The 17,930-nt window shown below is 45.3% G+C and overlaps 1 protein-coding gene across 2 annotated transcripts in view; it reads left to right on the top strand.

The window, feature by feature from the left end:
- SIN3B (SIN3 transcription regulator family member B) overlaps window positions 1-8,023 on the top strand; it is a 28,675-nt gene extending 20,652 nt beyond the window's left edge. Inside the window, exons 13-20 of one of the 2 annotated variants that reach the window (XR_004374043.2) lie at window positions 55-649; window positions 1,260-1,429; window positions 2,241-2,414; window positions 3,587-3,679; window positions 4,001-4,095; window positions 4,628-4,832; window positions 5,198-5,513; window positions 6,352-8,023. Coding sequence is in view for 1 of the 2 variants with exons in the window: in XM_032782877.2 (XP_032638768.1) it covers window positions 55-649; window positions 1,260-1,429; window positions 2,241-2,414; window positions 3,587-3,679; window positions 4,001-4,095; window positions 4,628-4,832; window positions 5,198-5,428 (1,563 nt within the window). In the remaining variant the exon portion in view is untranslated. Of the gene's footprint in view, window positions 1-54; window positions 650-1,259; window positions 1,430-2,240; window positions 2,415-3,586; window positions 3,680-4,000; window positions 4,096-4,627; window positions 4,833-5,197 lie in introns of both variants that reach the window. The other variant, XM_032782877.2, reaches the window with a different exon arrangement.
- The last annotated feature ends 9,907 nt before the right edge of the window (window positions 8,024-17,930 follow it).

Below are 17,930 nucleotides of genomic sequence, written 5' to 3'. Positions count from 1 at the left end.
ATGGCTCTTGAGAATGGATTGGAAGGATCTTACTTGTTTGTCTCTTGATTACAGCATCAGGAGCAGCATTCAGAGGGGAGAAGTGCCACTACAAACGAGCCTCACCTCATCTTCATCTATGAGGATAAACAGATTCTGGAAGATGCAGCTTCACTCATTAGCTACTATGTGAAACGACAGCCCACTATCCAGAAGGAAGATCAGGCCACCATTCGGCAAATAGTGCATCACTTCGTACCGGAGCTGTTTTTCTCTCAGCTCCCTGACCACAGTATTTCTGAAGAGTCACCTGATGAGGATAGAGAAAACCATCAGGGACAGAACCTGGATGCTCCTGAGCTACGAAAGAAACATGTGCCTGGGCCTCCAAGCAGCCCTCTGGAGGAGAAAGCTGGCTTCTGTGATGCCGCTGTTGCTGAGCCTCACAAAACTCTGGACGATGTTTATAGTCTGTTCTTTGCCAATAATAATTGGTATTTCTTCCTCCGTCTTCACCAGACTCTCTGCTCAAGGCTCTTAAAGATTTATCGTCAAGCTCAGAAGCAGCTTCTAGAGTATCGAACTGAAAAGGAGAGGGAGAAACTCCTCTGTGAGGGAAGGAAAGAAAAGTCCAATGATCCAGCCATGGAACTGAGATTGAAACAACCAAGTAAGAGCATTGTGCAGACTGGGAATTATTTTGCTCTTAGCATTCTGAGTTCCTTATGCAGAGGCCATTTGCAATGACTGGGACCAGCTGGCATGAATATGAGGAATATAGATACTGAGATTTCTCCAGTGTCTGAGAATTATGGATTCATAACTAATGTTACCTGCATGTATTAATCAGAATAGTTACGGGATAACTTACAAGGCAAGGGACACATTTTTGTTCATTTAGACCTCTACAAGCCCATTGGCTGTTGTATGATATATACCTTGTCTTCTATATAGGTATTTCTAGAACATAGGAAAATACTATTATGAATTGTCTTGGAGTTTGTTGCTTACATTTAAAATACATACACATGTGAGAGTTGAGTCAGGTACTGCCCCAGTGACCATTTCAGATAGTCACACTGTTCTCCTGGGGTCTTCTGTGTGCTGTTAGTGGCAACTGAAAAGATGTGGTTGGTGCTGCACTTGAAGCGTCTTGCTTGTGTCTAAAAATAGTCCTGGTGCCAAATGTCCTAGATCTAGAGCACAGTTATCTCTTCTGTCCCGTCTCGGGGCCACCCTCTGCCTCTTGTGTGCAGTGACTGCTGTTTTCTCCTGCCCAGGTGAGGTGGAGTTGGAGGAATATTACCCAGCATTCTTGGATATGGTGAGAAGTTTGCTGGATGGGAACATTGACCCCACACAGTACGAGGACACTCTGAGGGAGATGTTCACTATCCACGCCTACATCGGCTTCACCATGGACAAGCTGGTGCAGAATATTGTCCGCCAGGTAATTGTCTCTCAAATCATCTCTTAGTGCTTCCAAAGCGCCGTTGGTGGACAGCCCCTCCTTGTCCTATTGATAAACAGGCCTGTCAGTGTGTATGAGAGAGCTCGCAAAGGTCAGAGTAAAAGTAAAGAGGAACTGCACCTCAGAGCAACACTTGGAATGTATCTCCTGGTGAGACGGGCATTCATCTCTCCGTTTCCCTCCTCGTCTCTCCCTAGCTTAAAAACCCTGAGTATCACAGTTTAAAGGAATTGGCATTTGAAAATCTAGGCCTGTGGACTTGCAGCTTCTGTAAGCTTCAGTATTTCCTCTTTGGTTTATATAGTACTATTAGGGTTACAAGGTATCCTGCAAGCATAAGAAGCCAAGATTTCTCCTGAGGTGTTTATACAGCTGTTAGTAGGTAGTGGAAAAAAGGCAGAGGAAATAGTCAAAGGAAACAACTATTGGTAAAAACAGGAGAAAATGCAGTTTGTGAGCTGAAATTCCTATGGCCAGTTAACTTACGACTACACATCTCATTGATTTCTCTGCTGGTGACACTTGAGTGTCCCCACCAGAGCCATTGGGAAGCTTTGATTACAAGTTTAGTGAGTGTGAATCGTCTAACTCTATTATCGAGCTCTCCATTACCAGGTTAGCAATTAGACGTTTAAACAAATGCTTTGACTTGACTGCCCCTTGCTTCCTCTGTTACATTCATTGCAAAATGGGATGGGGGAGGGCAGAGGTAAGGGAGTAGTGTGGGGTGCACCAGTGTATGTAACAGTCTTGCTACAAACTTGCTGACCCCCTTTTCTCTTGATAATAGCTTCACCATCTTGTGAGTGATGATATCTGCCTGAAGGTTGTAGAGCTCTACTTAAGTGAGAGAAAGCGAGGTGCTGCTGGAGGCAACCTATCCTCCAGGTGTGTCCGGGCAGCCAAGGAGACCAGCTATCAGTGGAAGGCCGAGCGCTGCATGGCAGATGAGAACTGCTTCAAGGTGAGCGCTTGTTTCAGGGGAATTACTCAAATCAGAGGGGAACCAGACGGGTGGTGCAGACAGCAGCAGTCTGGTGCTCTCCTGTTAGCCTAGCGCCCAAGAGATGAGCCGCATCCTGTCACTTAGGGCCGGGGAGTTTTCCTATCTTTGTATCTCCTAGCCAAGGAGGCTGTGACCAAGTACCCATCAGAGAGTTTGCTCCTATTCAGACACGCAGGAAGCCTTTGAGTGAATATATTACTTTTCAGATAGTTCCATGGGGGCATGTGGCACTTTGGAGGCAAATAAAAAGTCAAAGCTCTTTCCTGACAGGACAGCGGGCAAGGAGAGCTGAAAGGAGAGGGCTTCTGCCCTGTAGCCACAGCATGAATGCTGGCTGCACCCAGACCTAGGCAAGTCCAAAAGGGTATGGTGAGTTTCAGTGCTAGGGTTAGAGTTTGGAGGCTTTGTGGACAGTGAATTTCAAGGAAGGATTTGAATGTGGAAGGATGGAGTCTTAAGGCATCTTTGGAGAGGGCCCAGGAGGTTAGTTCCAGAGGGACTGGTGGGGAGGCAGAGGGAAGAGATGGTGCTTATAGTAGCCAGCACAGGTGATAACCAAAGCTTTGGAGCGTGGTTCTAACAATAAAGATCGAATTAAGAGGAAAGTCTTGTAGAAGGACAGTCAGCATCTGGCAATAGTTTGGACAGGTATGGGGCAAGTCCGAGAGAAGCCTAATATAACATCAGGGTGGTGAGGAGGATAGTGGAGCAACTAGCAGTATTGGAGGGCGAAGGGTTAGGAGGAGGACTGGAAGGAAGGATGGAGCTTTGTTTTGATGTATTAAGTTTGAGGAGTTACTGTGCTAAGGGTGATGGGGCAGGCAGAGAAGCAGGTTTCACAGAAGGAGGGTGAGTGGGGGAGGACAGAGCTTGAGAGGTTAAAGGAACATCTGCATAAAGGTGGTATTGAAATCCCCAAGGACACAGTGTAGAGGAACGGAGAAAGTGGTAGCAAGAACAGAGCCTAGGTTTCTGTGTGGTCAAGCATCAGGGTGCCATGTTGTATATTCACCTCTTCTCCAATCTGTCATGTTCAGCTTAATTTCTATGAAAATTCAGCACACTGATTTGGGCTCCTACCCAGCTCTGGAGGATGCAGGTGACATCCCATGTGTCTCACTTCATTACAGGTAATGTTTCTTCAGAGGAAAGGGCAGGTGATAATGACCATCGAGCTACTAGACACAGAAGAAACCCAAACAGAAGACCCTATGGAGGTTCAGGTAATTAAGTTGCAATGACTATGGAGTCACCTCTGTGCCACTGACAAAGGAGGCTGCCAGGAATGTTCCCTTCCATTTCACTCCAAATTATGGGACAGGCTTTCCCAGGACATTGAGTGTACTTGGGGTAAAGCATGTGGAGGACTGTGTCCCCTTGATATAGAGGCTGCTGATACAGAAGTGGATTTAAATGCAAATTGGCTCAGGGGTGGTTGGGTTAGGTACAGGCAGCTTTAAAAGCAGCCTGGAAATACACTATTAGGGCATCTGAGTTTATTCTGACTGGGGAGATATGACTTGGAAACGGTCTTTCTTGTATAGCACTTGGCTAACTACATGGAACAGTACGTTGGGGTGGAGGGCATCCCAAACAACCAGAGCGATGGCTTCTTACTGAAACCGGTCTTTCTGCAAAGGTGAGCTCTCCCCTTTCCCCGGTGTCTTGCCCACAACAGCTGGTTCTGCTGCAGTCCTGTGTGTTGAGATTATTTTGGTTCGATTCCTGTGTGGAAGAGTCTCTTCAAATTTTATTTCTCTTGCACTTTCCATCCCTAGCACCTCAAAACCAATATACTGTACACATCATTCCAGAGAAATACAGGCACTCTGGGGTGCAGGTTTGCAGCCAGTGTGTGGCGCTCTGCACAAGGGCACTGAAGGCAGCACTTAGGTTTTCACAGAATACAGTGTGTACAATAAGGAGAAGAGAGTAGGACTGTCTTCTAAGCAGTCCCTCTTTTGGGGAGAAATTTAAGGCCTAATCCCTTCTGCATTTCGTCACAAAAGTGTCCCAACCTTGGGGGTAAGGGGATGGTCTGGAAGCAAAGTTCCTGGGAAGAGCCAGGCATAGGAATGTGAATTTCATGTTCTGATCTTTGGTGACTAGGCGGGTGGAAGTTGAATAGCCAGGGATTTTAAATTACTTCATAATACTTGGTTTTGTCCTAGGAACCTTAAAAAATTCCGCAAGTGGCAATGCAAGCAAGTGAGAGCTCTGCGGAGCGAAGTGAAGAGTTCCTGGAAGAGGCTGATCGGGGTGGAGAGTGCATGCAACATGGACTGCAGGTTCAGGCTCAACACCCACAAAATGATGTTCATCATGAACTCTGAGGATTACATGTACAGGCGGGGCACTCTCTCCCGAGCCAAGCAGGTGCATGTCCTGTTATTCTCTCAACAGCTCAGGCACTGGCAGAGATGGGGAACTTGAGCTGTGAGACCTGTAGTGACAGGAATCTCATGGCTGAATTCCTACAGACTGCTCCCTGGACTTACATCTCCACCTTGGCTGAAATAGCAAAGGAACTGGTAAATGCTGTATACCTTAGTTTACTGGCCAGAGCTTTACTATGCAAGTTGTACAGGAGGATAGTTCCATTTAAGAAGCAGAGGCCTCTAGAGGCAGGTATAAGGGATATGTGCTCCTCTGGTTGTTTTATATCTCAAGTATCCAGAGAGCTGAAGATTTAACCTTCTCCCCTACAAGCCTTTCAGTGACCTTTACTGTCCTTGTCTCAGGTGCAGCCCATGGTTCTGCTAAAGCACCACCAACAGTTTGAAGAGTGGCACAGCAGGTGGCTAGAAGAGAATGTTACAGTGGAGGCAGCAGAACTGGTTCAAGACTGGCTAATGGGCGATGAGGATGAGGACATGGTCCCGTGCAAAACAACTTGTGAGACGGTGAATGTCCATGGGGTCCCCGTAAATAGATACAGAGTCCAGTACAGTCGCCGTCCAGCCTCACCATGAGCAGAGACTCATCCACGTGACCACGCCAAGCAGGAGCTTTGCCGGCAAAACACTTTTACTCTGAGAATAGTGGTGGGAATGCAATGTATGTATTAATGATATTTATCCAAACAGCATTTTACTTTGGGGTATGATGTATTTTCCATATGGCACAGAATTGTCTCCTCACAGTGTAATCCTCCAGGCTATGTCATCGTGAAGAGAGCTAAAGCCGTTCCTGGAAGAGGGCTCTTAGCATTGCCACTCTGTGCAGTAGCTTTCTAGCTTCAGGCCTCCCACAAGTCAGCTGGTGTGGGAAAGGCTGAGCAAGGTGGTCTGGCTACTTGGGGGGTGCCAAGTGCTCAGCTCCAGAAGAGCTGCCAATGGCTGCTGCATTGGAGGAACAGGGCAAGCTGGCCTGGCTGCTTGCAAGGTGGCTGAGGGGGCTGCATGCTCTAGCAAGTGTAGAGCATGATGGGTACTAGAGCTGACACTGGCAACTGCTTCCTCTTTTTAAGTGTTTAATGTTTTATGTCCCTCTGCATTTCATGCCATGTCTCAGTCTGCAGAACTTCTTAATATAACCCCTCAGGGCCAGTGGGCCCAGAGCACTGGGCACAGATCACTGGCTTTGCCATGGGTGCGGGTACTCAATTGCATTATCTTTCATACGAATGAAGCTATGAATGCCACATGCATTACTGCTGCTGTGATGAGGAAATGCCAAATCTTGAGACATCGAGGGAAATAAGCCCCTCGAATTTTAAAACAGCTAGATTGGCTAAGGGTTTCAGAGCAGGCGCTAATCAGAAATGGCTCCATGGGCTGTGTTGCTGAGCAAGTGAGCCCGGGCACATTCTCTGCCTCCGCAGATAATTCTGTATTGGATCCGTCAATCTTTATAAAACTGTGTCACGCTGCAATATCCTGCCTTCTCATTTCAGGAACTGCTTGAAGCTGGAATAAAATCCATGAGGAGGTCTGGGTTTTTTGTTTGTGTTTTGCATGCTGATTGACAGCCTCTGGAGACTGTATGTTGCAGACACATCTCTGAGTACTGCTGGGATAATAACACTTACAAAGTGGATCAGTAGATGGAGCTCTTAAAGCATGTTTGCACTGGCTTGGAGGGTTTCCTAGATACTGCTCTTTTTTGCTGATGTCTGTACAGATGCTCTCTTTTGCAGTGACACACAGAAATGTGTATTCAGAGGAAGATTCTCTCCAGGCATAAGCAGTGTAGACAAGCTATTCCACTGACACTTCTGTACCTCCTCCTGAACTCTGCCAAAACACAAAACAAAACAAAACAAAAAATCTCACCCACCCACCCACCATGCTCTGCACCAAACAGAACTCTACATTTGTCTTCTGACTTAAACCTAGCAAAAGGACCAGAAAGTTCAGAGTCAAGGCAGCCCTGCAACCCCATCCTCACTTCACTTGTGGATTGCAGGAGCCTGGGAATAGCACATAATCCTGTGTAAAATACATGGTGTCATGAGGCAAATCTAGCGTCTTTTTGGCCCTGACTCCAAGGTCTCCTGGCCTTTGGGGGGAATTGGATCCCCTGATATGTTTTTGTTTCTGTGATTTGGTTTTTATGGTTATAATTTCTGCTGGATCAAGTAGTAGCCTATGGGAATCGTGCTGTGTTTACCCCACTGTACTGCATTTGGTTTTGCAGTTGTCTCACTTGACAGCAGGAGAAATGGTCCATTTGTGCACATTTGACCTAAAACTGTACCAGTTGTTTCTTTTTTGCAAGATAATCTTTGTGAGTGGGAGGCAGCCAGGCTGACCGTTTGGCATTTGTGGCCACATGCACATCCATTGCCAGCAGTGCACTTTGTACCATGAACCCAGATTCTCATTATTCAGGGCTCAACTGATGCCAATGGCGGAAATAATATGAAATTTTTTTCAAAGCCCTTGGCTTGTTTTAGGTAGGGGATGGAGCTCTCTAAGAGGTTAGGATAGATCTGACTAGTGCAACATCCCCTTTTGCCTCTACGCAGCTCTACAAATGCACCTCAATCCTGTTCAACATTCTGCTGTCCCAAGCAGAGATGACCAGCTGTGCCAAATTTTGTTATGGTTTTGTGATACAGACAAATGTTTACTAGAAAGTAGCTTGCAACTTGTGGCTTAAAATCCAATTGATTCTAAGTCTCCCAGGGTGCGTAAGGCTAATACACGCATGGACCCTGGTCAGTCTCCCCAACATTTTTAAGTGTACTTCAGGTATTTTTAAGCATCCTTATTTTGTAAACCTTAATTTATAATCTGAATGGATTAAGTAAGACTTTCATCCTTTACAGCACTATTGTCTCAAATGTGATAGTGGCAAATGATGTGAATGAAACAAGTGGGTGGTGCCAATGTGTTTTGAGAGCAGCCTGCTAACCTTTGAGATTTCAGCATTTGCACGCTGTCTGTCTTCTAGCATGAAATTGATTAAAGAAAGTTTGTTCTTCCATTTTTTTTTTTATTTTATTTTTTTTTTGAAGGATCTTTGCTTTGGGGCTTGTAATTGCTTTGCCAGCTCTTTGAATGTAGTTTTTTTTATATTTATTTGCACATTCAAGTAAAATAAAATATTGATTTTAAAAGTCAGCAGCTTTCACTGAGTTCTCTGTTTTAAGTGAATTTAGAGTGGGTGACAGCCCTGGAGACTGAAGACTCATTTCTAACTACAGAACAGCCTGATAACAGGCTATACAGATGTCTGTAAAGGCAGGAGCAGGACAGCCAGTGCCACTTTGTGATCTGGATATCTGTTTGCTATCGCCTGCACCAAGACTTCCAATGCACTTAATAGGGCCAATAGGGTGTCCTCAAAAAGGAAACAACTTGTGGCCATTAGTATCTTGGGCTGGTTTTGAGTGACTAGACTAGAGCCTCTCGCTGCTACTCCATTACCAGTGCCAACCGTTCTACTTATCTGATCTATAAAAACACTGCTTTTCTGGGTCTGACTAGCTTGTTGTATGTAGGAGCTGGTGCCTTGAGTATTTGACTTTCCTTGGTCTACCTCAAAGGTTTAGATAGTGCCATGGTTTCTGGGTTTCGTTTTCAAGTGCCAGTGAAAAGTGGAGATATTTTTTGGCTTTAAATACTCTGGCCAAATGTGCCCTTCACAGAGAGCTGGGGGCATTCGACCCATCTAAAAATCAGGCCACTTCTTTAAGTATAAGAGATGATTTAGGTGCCTAACTTTAAATCATCCAAGCCTGAAAATCTTAGCCATTGTCTGCATGAATGAAACATCACTGTGAAGAAGGCTAATGCAATCCTAGGATGCAGCAGGCAAGGTATTTCCAGTAGAGATATAGAAGTGTTATTACCATGGATACAAGACCCCTCATCTGGAATACTGTCCAATGCTGATCTCCCATGTTTAAGAAAGATCAATTCAAACTGGAGCCAGGTGCAGCGAAGGGCGACTAGGATGATCAGAGGAATGAAGAACCTGCCTTATGAGAGGAGACTTAAGGAGCTACCTTGTTTAGCCTAACAAAACAAAGGCTGCAGGGAGATATAATCGCTTCTATAAATACATCAGTGGGAAAAACACGGGGGGAAGGTATTTCAGTTAAGGGCCAACATTGGGACAAGAACAAATGGATATAAATGACCAACAAATTTAGGCTTTACAGGCAAAAAACTGAACTTGTTTCAACACTGAGCTTGATACATTTATGGAGAAGGTAGTATTATAAGGTTGCAGTGGCTCATCTGTGACTCCTATTAGCAAATATCCCCAGTGGCAGGAGATGGGACACTGTAGTAACTCAGAGACCCCCCAACCTTCTCCAGAGAATTTTTTCCCTGGTATCTGCTGGTGGGTATCAGGATCTAGCTGATTACCATATCCGGGGTGGGGAAGGAATTTTTCCCCAGATCAGAATGGCAGAGACCCTGGGTGGGAAGTTACCTTCCTCTACAGCCTGGGGCACAGGTCATTTAGGGGTTTGAACTTGAGTGAATGTTGGCTTCTCTGTAATTTGAAGTCTTTAAATTAAGATTTCAGGACTTCAGTAGCTCAGCCAGAGGTTACTATTACAGGAGTAGGTTGGCGAGGTTCTGAGGCAGCAGATCTGACTAGATCATGATGGTCCCTTCTGGCCTTAAAGGCTGAGTGTATGAATCACAAAACAAGTGTCCTTCAGCCTGTCTGGCTATCTGTAATACCTTGCACCTCACTTTCATAATGGTTTTTCTCTTCAGATCACCATCACAAGGTAGAGAAGTACTATTGGCTTCATTTTACAGACAGAAACTGAAACTCGGAGATTAGTGACTTGACAAGTGTCTCCCAGGGAGTCTGTGGCAGAGCAGAGAATTGAACCCAGGTCTACTGAATCCTTGGGTGGTACATTATAACTGGATCATTCTTCCTGGTCAGACGTGGCCATTACCACAGATCTGGTATTGAAGGAACAGACTAGAACTATTGTCTCCTCTTTTGCTGTGTATTATAATAGTTATATTCTCTATTTCCTCCTCTGAGCACTTAACTATTAGACTAAAATGCTGCAAGTATAAATGTCACTTGGTTGCAGCACTGCTACAAGCTGGATCCTCTAGTATCTCTCAGACCCTAAAAGAGACATTATATACCGTGTTTTGTTTAAGTGCCAAATGCAATTAAAGTATTTTTCAGTCCAGGTCCAGTCTGCTTGAAGCTCATCTCTCTAGTCCAGTATCTGGGAGGTTTAATCGTACTCTCCTGAAGCTCCTGCTCTGTAAAATGAGATGTGGTTGGCTGTCCTGGAACCTGCCTGCTAGCCATTTTGTTTTCTAGTGTAGTCTGCCACGGCTCTGTTAGACCTAAGCAAAGATGGCCTGAGATGGAGAAAGCAAAGAGCCCATGAGGTGGCACAATCGCTCTATGAAAAGGCAGCTTTTTAAAGGAAAGTGGTTAAAAAAAAAAAAAAATTCTGCAAAACTCACTGCGCAAACTACTGTTTGTTTCCAGGAGCACCCACATGGTGCTAGGTGCTGCACAAACATGATCCGATCCTGGCTCCCTAAGAGCTTACATGCTAAATTAACCGCTGAAGCTAAATAAGAGGCATTCAATAAAGTTACTTCAGTTCACAAGTCTTTGGAATATGTGCTTAAATTTATTGCAATAAACTGCAATCATGAAAATAGCCTGTCACCTTTGGCCTTCCCAAATTCCTGCATAATAACAGAAGTAACTATCTTCCCAGTGAGCTCTAGCTAACAAAAGAATTAATGTATATTTTTGTAAAGGAAGCTGCAGTGATGTGACCCAGTCTGATAGGAGTTTCCTTTACATCATTCTCAATACTTCAGTTGTCGTAACAAAATGGAACTGTCCTTTTTTGTTCAGTGTATGATTTGCTCACAAGGAAACAAGCTGTTTCTCCTACAGATAATCCTCTGATGCATAAACTGCATGGGATAATTTGACAAAAAAAAAAAAATACAGGGTTGGTGCCTGTGAGGACACAATACACTTTATACAAAGGCCTCCTCTCAGAAATCTTGGCCATCTTACAAAGAAAACGTCCCCCAGGCTACAAGGGAGGGAATAGGCGCTCTGAAGGGACAGCCAGATCCTGACATCATCTAGTGCAGTCTGAGCTCAGACAGAAATCTCATCAAGTGAGCAACTTTAATGGCAAAGAACAAAATTTGTTTAACAATATTTTTCTTGATAGTTGGATGAAATAGCCATGAATTATTTTCTAAATCAAACAAATGGGAAACACTAAAGGGAGTAGCTGGACTCCATTTAATACTTTGCTTTTTATTTTACATGTTCCTGTACTATATTCTGCAAACTCCTTGCAGAGAGCATGAGCCTATGAGCAAGCAGCAGTGAGCTAGGAACTCCTCCTCCCCTGGACAGTAAAATGGGATTATTCCTTCACACGCAGTAGTCAACTCCAGTGCAATTAAGACTTTGTCTTGACTCAGGGAGCCATTCCACCTTGCACTTATGTAAATTACAGCTTGGTCTGCAGTCACAACCTATGCAAATTCTAATCGAACTCCAAATGGCAGCTGCTTTGCACAGTCAAGGCTGCCAAGAAACCCACATCATCTGTAAATGTCTGTGTCAGGGAGGGAATGCTCCATCCCAAAAGCCTTGTGCCTACAGACAGGAAATTGACCTGCATGACTATTCTGGAATAACTCACCTCCTTTAGCTGGATACTGTGCTGGAATAATTACTCTGCTTTGCAACCAGAGTAATTATTTGACAATAAAATCACTTATTTTAGAATAGAGTGTAACCAGGAATTATTCCCCCACATAGACAAGCCCAAAGTTTGTGAGCTCCCATCCAAGGTAAAGGACATTAGCAATGAACAAGGGCTTTATACTCTTTCTGAACATTTGTATTAGGGAAGTGGGTAGAGGTCAAGGTCATGTACGCTCAATAAAGGTGATAAATGGGAATCTCTGCCCCCAAAGAGCTACTACTAAAAGCCAGAGCCTACTGGGTGTTATTGTGCCTTGGCTTCTTGAGTGTTAGCTCTTTAGATAACATAATAGGATGTGCCCAATCAAGGAGCAGTGAATACTGAGCTTGCTTCAGTTTTCATTAGGTGAGGGTCACACAAATTATTGGGGGTCTGTGGCCTCTATATTTACCACATTCCTCTTCCCACCTCCTTTAAATACATCCATCTGAACACCCTACCTGCCTGGCACCTGATGGGGTCCTCAGTTCACACAGAGTGAGATCACGACTGGTCAGTTTACATGTCTAATCCTGTTGCCATATCAACAGTTACAAGAAGCAAATTCTATAAAGGAAATGCCAGTTGAACAGCAATAACTCAGCAGTGGCCTGCATCCTGGTGCTGCTTCCTGGGGAGGGTTATGTTGGGAGTGTCATTCTATGGCCTCTCGTTCTTACTTATAGGAGCCTGGACTCTACCTGGGAAGCAGAGACTTTGAAAAAGATTTGGTGGTCATAGTAAATAATCAGCTGAACATGAGTTTACAGCACCACTATAAAGGTCTAATGCAACTATTGGATGAGTAGACAGGGGAGTCTCAAGTAGGAGTAGAGAGGTTATTTTGTTTTGGTATTTGGTGCTGCAGCTGCTGCTGCAATATTGTGTCCCGTTCTGGTGCTCCCAATTCAAGGATGTTGATTCATTGGAGAGGGTTCAGAGATGAGCCATGAGAATGATTGAGCATGTTCTTTAATCTATTTAGCTTCAAAGAGATTAAGGGGTGACTTGATTACAATCTATAAGTACCTACCTGGGGAACAGCAATTTCATAATTGGCTCTTCAATCTAGCAGAGAAAGGCATAACATGATCTAAGGGCTAGAAGTTGAAACTAGACAAATTCAGACTGGAAATAATGCATACATTTTTAAATGGTGAGTAATTAATTACTAGAACAACCTGCCAAGGGTTGTGATGGATTTTACAGCACTGACTTCGTTAAAAAAATCAAGATTGGATGTTTTTCTGAACAATTGGCTCTAGGAATTATTTTGGGACTTTATGGCCTGTGTTATACAGGTGCTCAGACTAGAGCACAATAGTTCCTTCTGGCCTTGGAAGCTATTGAATACTGGGGAAAAAATCCAGCAAATCAGAGCTATTTATAGTGAAGACAAACGGCTGGCTAGCACATTTGGATCAGAATAGGGACCATGGCCCTAGGGTGATGCATGCTTTAGAATCAGTTATTAGTTACTCTGCGCTAGTGCTGTGCAGGACACTTTACCCTGCAGAGACTGACTGAATCCTAGTCCCAAGGCACTTACGATCAATAGGCAGCTGCATGCAGGAGGAACCAACACCACAGGCTGGGGATTGGGTATGGGATGGGGGAGGGTCTCTGGGGAAAGACCACAGAGTCACAGCCTAAGCCAGGGGTTTGCAGCCTTTTTTCATTTGCAGATGCCCTAATTACTTAGAATGGAGGCGCAGACCCCTTTGGAAATCTCAGACATAGTCTGCGGACTGCTGGGGTTCCGCGGATCACAGGTTGTAAATCACTGGCCTAAGCAGTCAAAGAGGCTGACACAAAGTAGTACATCAGGAACGTTTTACATGTCCAAGAACACCTTTTCCATAAGGCTCCTTGCAAAAGTGAAATTGAAGCAGGGACTTAGAGATGTGCCATGGGGGGTAGAAAAGGGGTAGAGAGTTATAGTCTTGTAGGCGGTGAGGGGAGGAAAGACCATGAAACTCATGGGGGCTTATAAGGAAAGGGTATGGAGTGAGATCCCAATGAGTAGCTGGGGTAACAGAAGGGGATGAGAGGAGGCTGGAAGGTCGTGGAGGGCTCTGAAGGTGAGGAAAAAAAGCTGGAATCTGATGTGTGAAGTGACTGGGCACTGCGGGAGGGAGGTTAAAGAGCAGTGAAGGTGTCTGTAGCTGATGACCAATGCCACAGCAGTGGCTGGTCAGATGGGAGTGTCAGTGAGGGTGCAAGTCATCTCTCTAGCTGGGTGGAGGCACCATGGGAGGCTTATGGTTAAAAGAGCCATAATTTCTATTTATAACGGTCAGCAGTGGCTTCCTGCGCCCTGTGGTTCCAAGTTGGATGTGACTGACATTCAGTGGCTGGGGAAGGCAGGGCCAGAGCCGTATTAATGGAAAATGTGACGTTATGCTGCTGCTAGTGGAAATAATCCACACATTTGTCTGCAAAACCATGGAGCTGCCCCTGGTATCTAGACTACAACCATCATCTAAGGTTAGGGTAGGTGCCCAGCTGAACTGAGGTTTCTACCTTGATATCTAATGTTTTCAAAATGACATTCCCTAGAGACATGAAATGGGGATCTTGGGATGAGAAATAACCTTTTGGCTTCTCTTTCCTGCATTAAATCTGCCACACCCTTGAAAATCTGAGTCTGGGATAGCTCCTTCATAATTTTCTTCAATAGCTCTACAGTCCTTGGCCTACTCTTCCCATGTATCCTCACAGGCTGGGATCTCTGGGGCAAGAGTATTCTTTGTACCAGTAGACAATCAATTGCACAATGAATTGCCTTAAAATCAGCTTTGTCCCCCCACAGGCAGGGATCACACGACTGTCACAGCTTATTAGCATCTCTTGGAAACCTCTGTCGCTAAAATGTTCAAACAATCTGTTCTGCATCTAAACAATCAGTAACAATCCCACAGCATCTGCAAAGTAAAGGATACAGCAATAAGTAACCTCTCCCTGCTCCACCTCAGAGACCTGACCATAGAAAGCAGGGCTCTGAGTTGCACACTATCTGAACTGATTATGTCTAATTTTTTGCATACAGAGCGTGAAAAGGATCCTGGTTGAGGCATGGAAAATATGTGGTCGCATGAGTCATTCTGTAATGGTTCATAAATCCTGGGAGAATCGCAAAAGCAAAACATCTAACATTGCATCTTCCCTGCCCAGTGGAACGCCACCTCTGGACACGCTCAGCCCAAGGATGTGGGAATATGGCAAAAGCAAAGGAAATAGAATAATTTTCTCCTTGAACTAGAGGAATCTCATCAAACAGCAGCCAGGCTCGGATTTGCAACCTTCACAGAAGAGGCCATTCATAAGTGAACCAGAAAGAAATGAGCCATCAGTGATATTGCCAAACCTAATTCACAGTTCCTGCTGCCAGGACTGCAGCTCCTGTGCTTAGGTCGTTGCTCAGACAGGCAGGCAAGAGCATCGTGGTGTGGCAAGAGCCTCCAACCACCACTGCTGCCCCTAAGACAGTGTCACCTAACGTTGGGCTGTCCTCCTGCTTCACTGTCGTCCATGTCTCACTGGAGGGTAAAGCAGTCTGGGCAGGGCTTTTGCCATTTTTTTTGCAGCAATTAGGACATGGTCTGCATTTATCTGAAAGATGTGGGGTGGGTTGGGGACTCCCCCATAGATGTGGGGTAAGAACTTCGCAGAGCCTAGAGGGGTCTTAAAGTACTGAACAGTGAAAGCGCTCAAGGCCTAAGTAGCAGAGGAGGGTCAGGGCTTGGGGAATAGCTGGTGGGAAATGACAGCATCACATGCTCTGGCAGGTCCCCAAAGATCCTTTATGCAGCTGTAAATGGTTGAAAAATGGGTCACCCTCATAGCATTTTTATCACGTAGATAGTAATAGTCTTTTGTTCCTCCAGACCAGGGGTAAGCACCCTGGTGGGCCGGGCCAATTTGTTTACCTGCTGTGTCAGCAGGTTCAGCCGATCGTGGCTCCCACTGGCCATGGTTTGCCATCCCAGGCCAATGGGGGCAGCAGGAAGCACCACAGGCTGAAGGACGTACTGGCTGCGGCTTCCTGCCGCTCCCATTGGCCTGGGACGACAAACCACGGCCACTGGGAGCCACGATTGGCTGAACCTGCTGATGTGGCAGGTAAACAAACTGGCCCATCCCGTCAGGGTGCTTACCCTGGTGAGCCATGTGCCAGAGGTAGGGTGACCAGATGTCCCGGTTTTGATTTTATAGGGACAGTCCTGATTTTTGGGTCTTTTTCTTATATAGGCTCCTATTATCCCCCCACTGCATCCCAATTTTTCACACTTGCTGTCTGGTCACTAAAGCTTGCCAACCGCTGCTCCAGACCATTAATTAGCAGGGAAGAGCTCTCAGGCCTCCCTGCAGGTTTATTGAGTAACGGGCCTCTGGAAGCACAACTCCTTCCTAGGGGAGAGTCACTGACATTCAGCTTTATCTCCCCAGCTACAGAGCCATCCTGTGAATCCTTGTCAGACAGACACCATTTCCTCTTTGGTGGGGCTGTGCTCAGCATTACTGATAATTATCAGCAGAAGCCTCCATCAAACTCTGAGATCATGCTGCAGCTGTTTATATTTTGCACCACTTTGGGCTCGAGCTGACGTACTCAAATGAAAATAGTTCACTGGGTTCACATACGGCTTTTCAATAACTTGCTTCAGTGAACTCAGGAAAGGAGCCAGGGAGACCAGTGGCTGGCTAGCTCAGCTGGTTAAAGGGTGGTGCTAATAACACCAAGGTCATGGGTTCAAGCCCTATGCTGGCCCCTCTGTATGCCAGATGGAGAGGGTGGCTTCTGCTCATTGTGGGAGAGATAAGTCAGTGGTCTGAGCATTGGCCTGCTAAGCCCAGGCTTATGAGCTCAATCCTTGAGGGGGCCATTTAGGGGTCTGGGGATTGGTCCTGCTTTGAGCAGAGGGTTGGACTAGGTGACCTCCTGAGGTCCCTTCCAACCCTGATCATCTATGATTCTATCTCTTCTTTAACCCAGAGCAGGTACAGACCTGACAAAACAGCAGGGCCAGCTAACCAGCTGGTCTCACATGGAACATGCTGAAAACTATCAACTGCCCTGAAATGAGGCTGCAGCCTCAATAAAACTCAGGGGGGCCACTCAGCCTGGGCTGGTTTGTGAGCAGGGTGAGGCCCTGCCTCTTGGGACAACTGCTGTTCTGCAGCCCTCATGCATTTCAAAATGTTACCTGAAGCAGGGCCCTGTGTGTGCTGGATGCCACTTAGCCACCAAGAAAGGTCATGAATCCAGAGGAGACAAGGCCCAGTGGCTAGTGTGCCATGAATGTAAACTTCTTTCTTCAGGCCTAGGAGTAAAGAGGGGAGGTTCAGGCGGGTGCCAAGGGCTGTTGAGATATCTGATCCGGTTTGTATTCTGAACTGACTCTGAGGTGGCCATACATGTCACTTCCAGGAATATTCTGAAGCAGGCTCAAATTAGAGTAGAGTAATTTGAACCACGATTTAGCCTTGACAATGAGAGAGGGCCCTGCAGTACCAAGAGCTGGAAATCTCCAGCCATGAGTCTGTCTGTATCCTTTTGCTGACATCAGAAATGACTCTATGCTTAGACTACACAGCACAATGAGACAGACCATTGGACACAGACATGGGCTGTGACCCAAGAACCCCTTAATGCCATCTGGCAAGGCACTTACAGGAATCTGATGAGCCTGGTGTGTACATTCTAGTTTACCAAACAATGTCATGCGAGGTCTTGAAAGGGGAAGGATCACATTGGTTAGTAATTTCATTGTAAAAGATATAAACACATCCTATGTAAGAAGTTATGTATATATACTAAAAATATGCATCAAGGTATCAGTCACCAGCCAAAGTATAAAACATATTTCTGTCACACAAGAGACGTTTATGCATCTGTCTCTTTGACAGAATGTAAGTTAAGCACTGTAAACTAACACAATGAATGCTTATTTATGTATCAAATCAACAAAGAGATGTGACATCAACAGAGAGGCAGCACACAGGAAAAAACAAGCCAAGTGTAGTTATCCTGGTTTTGTGCAAAGACAATGAACTTTGGGGAGGAATATGTAGCAGGCAAAGAAGAGGCCCTCCTCTCATCCTACAAGTAGGAGGTAAACAGACAGCTCGATTACATTAATGGAAATGGGATCTCAGCCAACCCAGATGAAAACTTTGGGTCAGATAAAACTTCTTTAGACGAGATTAACCTGTTTCTTAGGTTTAATCTCTAGAAAATGTTATGATTTTATTTTAAATGTAACCATTTGTTTCCAATATCCTTAGTCTCTATAACCTGA

The sequence above is a fragment of the Chelonoidis abingdonii genome, chromosome 11 (genome assembly GCF_003597395.2).
Source record: "Chelonoidis abingdonii isolate Lonesome George chromosome 11, CheloAbing_2.0, whole genome shotgun sequence".
Taxonomy (NCBI): Eukaryota; Metazoa; Chordata; order Testudines; family Testudinidae; genus Chelonoidis; species Chelonoidis abingdonii.
The sequence above is the reverse complement of the archived record's forward strand: the minus strand, read 5'-3'. Positions and strand labels throughout refer to the sequence as shown.